Below are 13081 nucleotides of genomic sequence, written 5' to 3' on the forward strand. Positions count from 1 at the left end.
TGTAATAATTATGTTTAAATACATATTTTCAAAACATATCAATTTTAATTTTTTATACAATATAATCAATAGAGACAGCCATATAAGTAAAACCTATCCAGAGTAAAACCTAATCAGAGTCCTAAATAACTTTTTTTTTCCTAAATAACTCCTATGAAATCCTTCTCAATTTTTAAGAGTGTAAAAGGGTTCTAAGACTGAAAAGTTTGAGAAACACGGCTCTGGGGCGCCTGGGTGGCTCAGCCAGTTAAGCGGCTGGCTTCGGCTCAGGTCATGATCCGAGGGTGCTGGGATCGAGTCCCACATTGGGCTCCCTGCTCAGCAGGGAGCCTGCTTCTCCCTCTCCCTCTGCCTGCCTCTCTGCCTACTTGTTCTCCCTCTCTCTATGTCAAATAAATAAATAAAATCTTTAAAAAAGAAACACGGCTCTAAGTTATCAGTTGTCTCAAATGACAGCGTATGTCAATAGCAGTCAAACCACAAGTTTTAGCCCATTGCTTCAATTCTCCTGTGAGGCAACCATATATGGTCTACAGAAGCCCGTCAGTAGGTCTCAGAGATGGCAGGACAAGTAGAGAAGGCAAATCAAAGGGCAAGAAAAGTTCCAGTAAGAACAAATCAGTGATCCCTCCCCATGACAAAAGGGTCTACAATAAAAACCTGACATCAGTTGCCCAGCTGGTCCCAAAGATGTGTTGCCATCTGGGGGGGGAACTCAGGATCCCTCTCTACTGGTGGCAAACCAGGCACTCTGTACCAGTAGAAGCCACATGGCCATGGTGAGGCCAACTGTACTGTTGAGTTCCAGGAACCAATCTCCACCCCTTCCCCACAGTTGCTCTGTTCTCGAGCCCTCTGAACAATCACCAGGCTGTCTGAAGAAGGAGAACAACTTACTGCTATCCACAAAGCAGGTCATCCTGTCTCATTAAGAACGTCCTCTGCTGTGGCATTCACATGGACCAAATGTTTTCAGGCTCAGGGCTCTGCCATACAGACCCTTCCCAAACCTCCTTATAGAATAAAAGGAAGAAGCAAAAGAAACAGGAATTATAACTCCCACTTAAAAAGAAAAATGGAAGTCATATCCAGAGTCCTTTCCAAACCCACCTTATTATCAATCCTTCCTTGACCCTCAGGTGAATCCTTTAGCCAGTGCCCAGGAATCTACAAATCCTGACTTCAAGCCATCTCTCAAGGTTCTACTCTTTGAGGGCCTTCACAATCCACCCCCCACCTCCCCAAGGACAGTCTGTAACACGACAGCAGTTCGCCAGCACCTGGTACTGACCTATTTCACCAAATCAGCTGTAAACCCACAGAATGCCTTTCATCCTGGGGTGCCTGGGTGGCTCAGTCGTTGAGCGTCTGCCTTCGGCTCAGGTCATGATCCCAGGGTCCTGGGATCGAGCCCCGCATCAGGCTCCCCGCTCGGCGGGAAGCCTGCTTCTCCCTCCTCCACTCCCCGTTTGTGTTCCCTCCCTCGTTGTCTCTTTCTCTCTCTTTGTCAAATAAATAAAAATAAAATCTTTAAAATAAAAAATAAAAAAAAAGAATGCCTTTCACCCATTATTTAAACAGAGGTGAGTGCCTCTCTGTCTCCACTTGGCTCTTTCTACCAGACTCTTAAATCCTGGCTTAGGAAGTCAATGTGAGAATTTTGCCTTTGTTGAAACAATTCATTCCAATGCTTAACATTCTTAGGAACTTCCCTTACTTAGAAAATTTATCTTAAAAAAAAGCTGGGGGCGGGGGGAGAACCTGGGTGGCTCATTCGGTTAAGCATCCAACTCGATCTTAGACTCCAATCATGATCTCAGGTTCGTGAGATGGAGCCCCGAGTTGGGGCCCTATGGTGGGCATGTAGCCTGCTTGGGATTCTCTCCCACCCTGCTCACACATGCACTCTCTCTCTCTCATAAAAAAACAAAAAAAGAAAGAAAAAAATTCATCTAAGACCTCAGCCTCTGCTTCCTGATCATTTTAACAATCTTCCCTATCTCAGGCACTTTCTGCCATAACTTAAACCTTAAACCCTCTTGTTCCAACACACACTACTTCTAAAGCATGTGTATGTGTGTGTGTGTGTGTATACACACATCAAGTCATGCCATTCTGACCACTCTACCTTTTCCTTAACCACACCATGTCTCCCAATCCACCGATTCCATCACATTCCACTGCCCATCACCCTACCCTCCTTATAGCCTCAGTCCCTAGCTTAAAAATCATGGTGCCTCCCCAATGTTTATAGCAGCAATGTCTACAAAAGCCAAACTACGGAAAGAGCCTAGATGTGCATCAACAGATGAATGGATAAAGAAGATGTGGTGTATATATATACAATGGAATATTATGCAGCCATCAAAAATCTTGCCATTTGCACCGACATGGATGGAACTAGAGGGTATTACGCTAAGCAAAATAAGCCAATCAGAGAAAGACAAGTATCATATGATCTCACTGATATGAGGAATTTGAGAAACAAGACAGAGGATCATAGGGGAAGGGAGGGAAAAATGAAACAAGACGAAATGGGAGAGGGAGACAAACCATAAGCGACTCTTAATCTCAGGAAACAAACCGAGGGTTGCTGGAGTGGAGGGGGGTGGGAGGGATGGGGTGGCTGGGTGATGGATATTGGGAGGGTATGTGCTATGGTGAGCACTGTGAATTGTGTAAGACTGATGAATCACAGACCTGTACCCCTAAAACAAAGAATACATTATATGTTAATAAAAATAAACAAACAAACAAACAAAATCATGGTGCCTGATTACCTCCCTTGCCTAAAACTTCCATTTCCTTTTCCCACTCTCCATCCATTAAACTAACCTGGCAATCCTAGATAAACCCAAATTTCATAGTCAAGTAGCTGACCATGGAGAGAGAAAAAAGCACTCCCAGGCTAACTGTTCTCACTCTAAATAAATGAACACAAGTTTTAAGTGGACCCTCAGCACTTCCCAGCTATGCTACTATATTCCACTAGGTAATTCACTCTTCTAGAAGAGTATTTCAAACCTTCTCTTCTCTAAGACTGAGTTACTCAGCAACCACTTCCCCAGCTGTCCTCAAACCGTTCAATCGCTGCCGCTTCTCTGGCACTCTTCTTCTTACCTCAGTATATGAAGGTGTTCCTTCCTGCCTCCACCCAGGTTCAGCCCTTCGCCAAGATGGATTAACATCACCTCACCAAACACAATGTTCTTTTTTTGCCCTTTATTGCCTGGTCGTATCTACCCACACGTAACTCAAATGTAGCTGCTTTATTTTCTATTAACTGATCAAATCTGTCTCATGGACATGGGGGCTGTTTTTTCTATAATTAGTCTAATCTTCCTCATGAACACTCACCCTAGGAAATAGCCAGAAATTTAAAATTTGCCAAATAATATCTCAGTCTCTTCCAGTTAATATTCAGACATTAAGTTTAATTCCTTACCAGAGTTGGTTTAAATAGATGCTTTCAGGTAAATTTTTCTCCAGATGGGACTTAAGGGATATCCTTACGGTGGCAAGAAGACCTAGGATCTTGGTGTCTCCATGGATCTTCACTGACCTCTGGGGCAAAGAGGCGATCATGTCCCACGGCTGGACTGGTGCCACCTCACCTGTGGGATGTCATGCCCACTCCCAGCGCTGTATCCATGATCCCGACCTTCAGTCTGGAGTTGTACGATGCCTGCTGGGCCACCAGGTCCCTCAGCTCCTCTGCAGCCCTCCCAGTGGTAGGAGAGCATTTCAGACCCCCTGCTACCACAGGCTCATCTGTCTAGCTACTTCCTTCTACCACTGCTGTACTATATCCCCATGTTGGCAGAGCAACAACCCGCACAGCTACCCCCTCTCGAGGTTCCAAAGACGGAGCACAGCCAAAGACCTTCTACTTTTGACCCTCCCCTCAACCTATTTAACACACTCACCCCAACTCTAGAACTTGGGCCAGACAAGGAAGCTCAAAACATGTATTTCAGGGGCACCTGGCTGGCTTAGTCAGTGGGGTATGTAACTCTTGATCTCAAGGTTTTGAGTTCTAGCCCCACATTGGGTGTAGAGATTACTTTAAAAAAAAAAAGATTTTTCAAAAAAACCCAAAAAACATGTATTTCTCACACTGTTTTCCCTACCTCTCTCCCCTTTCTTCCCATAATTCACCAGGGCTTTCTCAGGGCTGGAAAAGATGGACTTTCCATTTGCAATTCATCCTCCTTCCTCTTGGGAGGCACTAAGCCTCAAGCTCAGCCTCAATGAAGGAAGAGATATCATATCCTCTTTACCCCATAGAAGAAACGATCATTAGCGTATGTCAGAGAAAACTCTTGATATGGGAACTACAGGCAGCTTGGAACTTTAGAAAACAAAAACAAACATATGGTGACTTACAATTTCCTTAAAGACTATCCCTTCACAACTTCAACAGTCAACATCTCCTGTGTGCTAGGCTCCAAGGATATAAGGTTAGAGAACTAGGTCACTAAAGTGGGGAGACCTACAAACAATAATTACAATGGAATTTTATATGCTGCATTTACCAAAACAGAAAACACAAGTAACCCATTTGTCAATCTTTTCCAGGTCTGTCAAATTAAAGAGGTGAGCAACTGCAGAAAAAGGATGATATAAATTATTTCAGGTCACAACTTTGTATCATTTAATCTTTCCCCAATTTACATACTTCATTTTTTCTACTCACAAGATGAAAAACCCTTCCTTACTGAGAGGAAAAAAGGAAGCCATGAAGCAGATTCAAGTTTTTCTATTAATAAAAACAAATATGCAAGAACTAAAGCACTTTTCAAATAGCCCAAGACCAAAGAAAATCAGGTAGAATGAAGTAATAAATTATAATAAGTCTATTATTTTATGTTGCCACCCCCCTGTTACTGTTACAAAGGAATATTTTCATTCCATTTAATTCAAGTGGAAGACAGCAGAAAGGCAAGAACAGCTAGAGGAAAATTCAGCCAGATGTTCTTAACACAAACTAAAAGCTTACTATGTGTCAGGCACTGGGGCTACAAAAATTGAAAGATGTAATACCTACTCTCGAGGAATTCACAATTGATGATGAACAAATTTTACTTATAAGGTGATAAAGAACACAGAAACTTTATCCCAATGATGGTCATTCAAATTGTGGTAGAAAACTGCATGAAACAACACACCAAAGTTTGATTTCTCTAACACTGTTTTCAGACTGTACTGATTCCCAACAAGGCACTGCAGAAATACTACAACCACTGAAGTGCAAGTGTTCAACAGAGCACCTACTACCACAGCACAAATCAGCTATATCCTAGCAATCCGAAGTAAATAAGTGTAAATGTGTTTTTTGTGTAAAGCACTACTGAGTGCATGTCACTATGAAAAACTCCTTTTGTTTTTGTTTGGATGCTTGGCATTTACTGATATCCCTTTTCTTATTTTATGTTTGCTAATTTCCCCACTATTATGAATACTGGTGGGAACAGAGCCTGCCTCCTTTCCTAAAAGCCAAGAAGTCCTAACAGTCACCTTCTCAAATTCCCTTGCAGTTAGGATTCAGGCAGTGACCTAATCTCAGCCACTCCAAGATACCACTAAGGACTTTTGAATCAGAAGCTAATTCCACAAAGAAGCATGGATGAGAAAGCAGCTTTCCAGCAATACCCCGTTTCCCAACAGCAGTGGCAAGAGTAGCGGCAGCGGGGCCCAGGATCATGGTGCTGGTAATACATGTGGGAGCAGCGAGCACTATCAGGCAGCATCACAAGTGATGTACTCCCCAGGTACCAACCCCAACTACTTCTGAAGTGTAATTCTGACTATGGAACTCTCCTTGGTTCCTGCCCACTTTCACAACTGGGGTTCCTCCAGACCTGAGAGCAATGCTAAGATCTCCCCAATGCTCTTGGATGAAATTCCTTTTGTGCTTAAAGCAATACTAACAAGTAATCTCTTGCTAATAAGATATATGAGTGATAGCCAACAGTAATGAAATAGTACGGTAAAGGAAGAAGCATCTCACCCATGAACGGCTGGGTCTGTGTAGTCTACTTTGGAAAACAGACAATTCTGTGTGTCACATGACTCAAGTTCAGCTCTGAAAATTCAGTGAATAATTTGTCATCATGTATTAATCCCAAAACTTTTCCATCCCAACTACTAAATAACTTTGCCAGTCTGATTTCATCTGGAAGACGAACCACACCTTCTCTCTTCATCAACTAATATTATAGGATAGCAAGTTCTCCACTTTCAAACTCAAGATACACCCCTAGATGATTTAACAGCATGAAGAGCCCAGGTCTCTAATTTGAATAAGAATCAAAGATCTATAAATTTCAATGTGGGGGCCTCAGCAAATAGTTGAGTCTTGAAAGGAATTAACTGTTCCAAAACTTTTTCAATTCTGAAGTTTACAAAAACTTCAAAGGCTCTCTCAACTAATTTTTTGTTGTTGCTGTTATGATAACATCAGGAAGCTACAGATACAACTATTATTGTATAGTAACTTTAAAATACAAAGTTAAATAAAGTCCTCAATTACGAATCAAATAGGGAATTGGTTAAGATTAATGGTCAAGCTACCGATTTGAATTCTGCAACTACTTCCTCACCTCCATCCACCCAATCCCAGGCTAAGAGAAGAAGGGCAGTCCTGGAAAAAAAAAAAAAAATCATCCCACCCATCTCAAACAGAGCTCTCCTCTTTGGCAGATAACAGGAGCTCAGTAACATTAGTTGCTTGACTACAATTCCTATGACTGCATATATATTACATATTTCCATAAATTGCTTTAACATAGCACTTTACATTGGCCCAGTGCTTCCAAGCTTATGAAACACTTTCATGTGAATTCTCGCATCCCAATAGGTGGTTAAGACTTAGACTTGCCTGCACAGCCATTAAATGCAAAGCACATCACGGAACCTCAGTAACTTATGCTCCCATAGCACTGTACTGCATCTCTATTTCAGCCCTTCTGATTCGCTGTAATTAATTCTCGCTCTCATTGATATGCTCCATAAGGATTCTTAAGGATGCCCCGTTCATCTTCGTAGCTCCAGGCAGAACACAACCTGGACCCTGGAAAGTGTTCCGTAAACACCGACATTCTTCCGCCTCCCGCCAGCCAGGTCCTCTCCTGGCGGGGCCTGAGTACCAAGCCCTGTTTGCACACATCTCTGCGTTCCCCCCTCCCCAACCCCAGCCAGTTGTCACTTCCAGGGCCGCACCGATGAAGTGTGCCGCCCGGGACACAGACTTTTTGTTCCCCGGTAAAACTACCCGCAGCACAACGCTGCCCCTTAGCTCTGCCCCACGGGCTCCCTCCCATTCCTACGGCAGCCCGGGGGGACGGGCGGGGGTTCTAGCGGGCCCAGCTCGGCCCGACGGAGCGGCGGGGCCTGAGCCTGGGACGCCCCCAACCCCCGGCACCCAGCCCCCTGCCAGCCGCGACGCGCCCCGGGAACCGCGCTGCGGGGCTGGGTACCCGGGCAGCGCCCCCAAACGTGCGCACCCAAGGCCGCGCGGAGTCCCGCGGCGGGCGGCCCAACGACATCCCCCGCGCTCCGACCCCGCGCCGCCCGGGACTCGGGTGGGCGAGGGCTCTCCGCACGTACCCTAGGAGGCAGCGGTCGCAGACGACGCCACGACTCCCCTTGCACACCGTGTACGCCAAGGGATCCGAGCGGAAGAGCAGCTCTCCTGGGCGCAGCTGCGCCAAGGCGCGCAGCCCGTTTCCCCTATTGGCGGTGCTGAACTTTTCCACCTTCGGCGGCTCCATCAGCCCAGGTCCGCACCTCAGCGGTCCGCCGCGTCCTGCAGCTGGTGTCTCGAGTGCCACCGGGAGCTGCGCGCCTGCGCCTTGCGCGCACGCGCACGCCTGAGGGGCGGGGCAGGTGCGCGGGGCTTCTGAGCATGCCCAGACGGGGTCCGGCGGCGAGGCGGGTCCGAGCGGCGCACGGAACCCTGCAGTGCCTCCGACCCGGGGCTGGCCACCACCGGTGCTCGAGCCGCTCCGCGAGGAGTGGCTGTGTTAGATACACTGCCCCAGCGTACACTTGTGATCGTTTGTATGTGGAGAGGTGAGAGAACAGGGCGGTGAATACCTGTATACCCTACTCCAAGAGCAGACGGTTTTTAGCATTTCGCCATTTCTGCTCATTTTCTCTGCGCTGGTATGTAGGTATTGTTGTTGAACCCCTTGAAAGTAAGTTGTGTTGTTGAATCATTTAAAAGTAAGCTGCAGACATCATGAAATCTCATAACTCATTTCATAATTAAATACTGTCACATGTGATGAGGGAGCAGAAAGCTGAGGACAAAGCACAGACTGACACCCTGCAACACCGCCCCCGCCCCACTCCTGTGTGGGACGTGTGTGACATTCCTCCAGCAAGCTCCCAACTGTCTTCATGTTAATGCCTTGCTAGACGAAAAAGCAACCTTGACAATAGCAAGGCCTCCAGTGTCCTGAGGGTCTTTAGCTTGTGAAAAGTCCTTTTAGACACCTCCCTTTTTCTTACCTCCCCTAATTCCCAAGTATACAATCAGACATTTCTCACAAGCCCAGTGCAGCAGCTCTTTCTGCCCACAGGTCCCATCCCTGTGCTTTAATAAAATCATGTTTTTTTGCACTAAAGATGTCTCAAAAATTCGTTCTTGGTGTAGGCTACAGACTTAAACAACATTCCAAAACTCCATCCCATGTAGTTCTTCAGAATAAAAACAATATTCTATAGGGCGCCTGGGTAGCTCAGTTGGTTAAGCGACTGGCTTCGGCTCAGGTCATGATCCTGGAGTCCTGGGATCGAGTCCTGCATCAGACTCCCTGCTCAGTGGGGAGTCTGCTTCTCCCTCTGACCCTACCCCCTCTCGTGCACTCTCTCTCTCTCTCTCAAGTAAATAAATAAAATCTTTAAAAAAAAAATCCTATAGAACTACAATATCAGGGGCACGGGGGTTGGCTCAGTAGGTTGAGCGTCTGACTCTTGGTTTCGGCTCAGACTGGGATGTTGGGGTCATGAGATTGAGCCCCACTACTGGCTCCCTGCTCATCAGGAAGTCTGCTTCTCTCCCTTCTCCCTTTGCCCCTGCCCCCCCCGCCCAATAAATAAATCTTAAAGAAAAAAAAACTACAATATCGTTACTGATGTGGGAAACAAAGGCAGAAGAAAATTCTTAAATTTCCTTACTACTACAGCCCATTGACAAGTCCTTGAAACAGAGTGACATTCCTCTAGGGACTCAGCTGCCTCGATGTTAATACTTGACAAAGGGCAGAAGGCAATCTTAGCCCAACCCTCCAAGATCCTGTAAGTCTACTTTAACATATAAAAATTCCTTTGGAAACTTCCGTTATCTCTACTCCCCAAAATACACGTTGGCAATCATTCCCCAAGCATATTACCCACCTGATGTGGTTTTGGAATATAGGTGAGGTTTGGTGGGGTGAGGTCCAGAGCCGATGATCAAGAAAATTCTTGAGACGTATTTGGTGCATAAGGCTGGTTTTACTAAAGAATGGGGAAAGGACCAGTGGGCAGAAGGAGCTGCTGAAAGGTGACTGATTATATACTTGGGAGTTGGGGGAGGTAAGGAAAAGGGAGGTTTTCAAAAGAACTTTCATATGCTAAAGAGGACCTACGAGGTACTGGATGCCTTTCCATTGTCAAGTTAAGGTTGTTTTCTCCTCTAGCAAGGCATTAACATTAAGAAACTTCCGGGGCGCCTGGGTGGCTCAGTTGGTTGAGCGACTGCCTTTGGCTCAAGTTATGATCCCAGGGTCCTGAGATCCAGGCCCTGCGTCGGGCTCCATGCTCGACAGGGGGCCTGTTTCTCCCTCTCTGCCGCTATCCTGCTCTCTCTCTGCCAAATAAATAAATAAAATCTTACAAAAAAAATTCAAATGGGTTAAAAATAAAAAAAAAAATTAAGAAACTTTCAAGTTGGAAATTTCCTGGAGGATTGTCACACATATCCCACCCTGGCGTAGCAAGGGGAGGTTGCAGGTCAGCTTGTGCTTTGTCCTCAGCTTGCCTTCTGATCCCTCATCACACAGATATACATCCCCACTGATACACAGCAAGACAAGGGGCTCATGACAAAGGTTTTATTAAGTAGCTTCCTGGAAGAATATCACACATATCCCACCCCGGGGTTGGGGTGGGGGGTGCAGTTTGCAGGGTGTATCACACAGATCCCACCCCGGGAGGGGGGTACGGTTTGCAGGGTGTCAGCTTATGCTTTGTCTTCAGCTAGCCTTCTGATCCCTCATCATTTCCCTCCCTGAACAATTTTGATCCTTAAATCTTTAAGGTTGTTGAAGAGAAGGTCTCATTTTCTGTAACGTCTTCCTGCTGAATAGGGGCATAGAGATGTCCCTACCTATGGGTCAATATTGGTCAGCTGGAGAACATACAGGGGAGTTATGAAAGGGGGAGACAGCTAAATCCAACGCAGACAGCATATATGAACCTCCTTGAGTAGAAAGGATCAGCTGTCAGCTGCAAGTTATGGCAGTGAAGGAGTCTTGGCACTAGGCAGGTAGACACCGGAAATGACAACAAAATAAGGTTAATATTATAATGAGAAAGAGAAGCCTGAATAAAAGACCTTTGATAGTTGACCTTTGATAATTTTCCTCTAGTCTAGGATTTTAAAGCGATCACTTAAGGAAAGAGATCACTGAAAGTGCCAATTTGAGTATTCATGTCAGGTAGAAACACAGAAGTATTCTGTGGTAATCTGGAATGTATACACAGCATTCTGTTTTTATGCTAGCACAAGTTTCACCTTGTATAGCAGTTAAAACATCTAATGCCATTCTATTTTGTAAAGCTTCTTCACGCATTTGTATTACTTTAGTATTTAATAGAGAAATGTTATTTTGAGTGTCATTTAGGGCTTTGACCATGTACTTATTAAGAGCTTCCATGTGCCAAAGAATATCCTCCAATCTCAAAGAAGAAACAAAGATGGATGCTAGGTGGTCGTACCAATGAGACACAGAACATGTCCAACATTGTTTTAAATTTGGAAGGTTAGAAGGGTTGGTAATGGTTTCAATAATGTGTCCATGCACCCAAGCAAAACCCAGAGTACAGTGGCCTATCCAGCCTGGGGGAAGAAGCCATGGCCACAATTTAGAGCCACAGAGCCTTTGGGTCCAGTAGGAGCCAGTCATATAATTGACTGCCATGTCATACTTAAAGGTGGTCACTGTATGCTTGGCTAAAGCCTCTACTTATAATTTTACAACTTATAATTTTAATAGAGATAGTTCCTGGGACAAATATGACTAAGGAATAAAACCATCAAGAAGCCCTCTTTGTTTGAGGTCCAGCCTTAACAATATCCTAATTTTAAGGAATCACTGGCAATTGAGAGACTTGTCAAGAGATAAGGGCATCCCCAAGTACATTATCCAATCCAATCATAAAGAAAGTGGGGCCATCCATTATGTCCTCAAGTCCATAGTAACCTCATAGAGTGGGGTACACTCAGTGGCTTTTAAGGAGTGATTTTGTGATACCAGCCACACAGAACTGGTCAAGGTGATAGTTGAGTTACAGTTGTTGGAGAATTAATCCTAATTAATCACTTGCCTGCGGGGTCCTGTATGATCACCACAGAATAACAAGCAAGAAGATTGTCTATACATGAGCTATTGTGGCAATTTCTCTGAAGTTTACCTCAAGTTGTCTAGCTTAGGCAAACATTTAAGGATAACCAAAACTAGGATTTAACATCTGCAAAGATGTGTTATTGAAACATAATTCCTCTCTCTAAAATAGCCATCATTTCCAGAGATAACCAAATCAAGACTAATTTGTTTGCAAAACAAGTCCAATTTTAACAAACTTGGCCTAATTATTTACATAAGCTCAGCAAGAATGATTGATCATTTAGATCTTTTAGAATCTGCTTTGCTGGAACTTTTATAAGGAATCTCTAGGTTAAACTTTTAGTAGCTTCTCCAGGCCAGAAGCCAAGCCAAGTGCTTGCCGTCAGACATGCCTGCAATACCTGTAGATTTGGGTAAATTCCAACTCATGAGGTCCCCAATATATCCTGAGGTTCCTGCACTTGCCAGGAAGTGACATTCTTTACTCACCTGGTAAGGCTGCTGGGAACTCTGCAAGCAAAGTATCAGGCCAACATTTCGAACGGGCTTTATGGCTCAAGGTTTCATAAGGTCAACCTTAGTTCCTTAAAGCTGTTTGGTCATATCTGAGTCTCTGCATGTCTCTCTCAAATATGATATTCCAGTCAAAGCCTTGGTAAAATAACGAATGTTTCCAATGGTGTCCTGTTACAAGGAGTGATTGCCATGGAAGAAAGAATACTTACTGATAGACCTTTTGAATTTCAGAGGATTTAGGGTAGAGAGAAAAGTTAAATACTTCAATTTGTTTTATTATTTCTGTATATCAGTGATGTCTTAAGAGAAGGTTTTCTTAGTCTGGAAGAACCAGCAATGTTTCAACCAAGAGTTACAAAAAAACTATAATCATTTTTCCCAATTCACTTAGGCCCATGTTACTATTCTTGTTTAGTTTGAATGCAGCTTTAGTTAGTTCTGGAAATTCTTACCTATTTCAGTTTTAATCTTAAAGATATCAAATACCTGTATTTTTCCAAAAATACCTTATATGAATCACCTTGAAGATTAACCATTTTATAAGAGAATAACTATAAATGACAAAAGACTCAAAAATGAACATGGTTAAAAATCTGAGGTGAGGTTACAATATGGCTGGCAAGGAAATCTGGTTATTTCTGTGACACATAACACTTTTAATAATCAAAATATTAAGTGATGGTCTCACACCAGAATATATTAATACTTTAGGAAGTGCATATCATCTCTGGAATAGTTACAGCATTTACCCAAATGTAACCTAAGGCTTATCATTTGTTTGACAGTACTTCTGGAGTAACTTACAAACCAAATAAAAAGGCCTAATGAGTTAAAGGGACTTCAGTTACAATTTAAATCTTGGGAAGTTTGTTAAAACCTTAGAAAGTTTTAGAGCACATGCCTAAATAGGATTAGGGATCAAAGACCTGATATAGACAAAACACAGAAAC

General features: G+C 44.0%; 1 protein-coding gene across 2 annotated transcripts in view; it reads right to left on the reverse strand.

The window, feature by feature from the left end:
* SMYD3 (SET and MYND domain containing 3) overlaps positions 1-7834 on the reverse strand; it is a 713184-nt gene extending 705350 nt beyond the window's left edge. For both annotated transcript variants that reach the window (XM_044915966.1, XM_044915965.1), the window contains exon 1: positions 7609-7834. In XM_044915966.1, the coding sequence (XP_044771901.1) occupies positions 7609-7772 (164 nt within the window). In that variant the 5' untranslated portion in view covers positions 7773-7834. The remainder of the gene's footprint in view (positions 1-7608) is intronic.
* Positions 7835-13081: the final 5247 nt, after the last annotated feature.

The sequence above is a fragment of the Neomonachus schauinslandi genome, chromosome 6 (assembly GCF_002201575.2).
Source record: "Neomonachus schauinslandi chromosome 6, ASM220157v2, whole genome shotgun sequence".
NCBI lineage: Eukaryota > Metazoa > Chordata > Mammalia > Carnivora > Phocidae > Neomonachus > Neomonachus schauinslandi.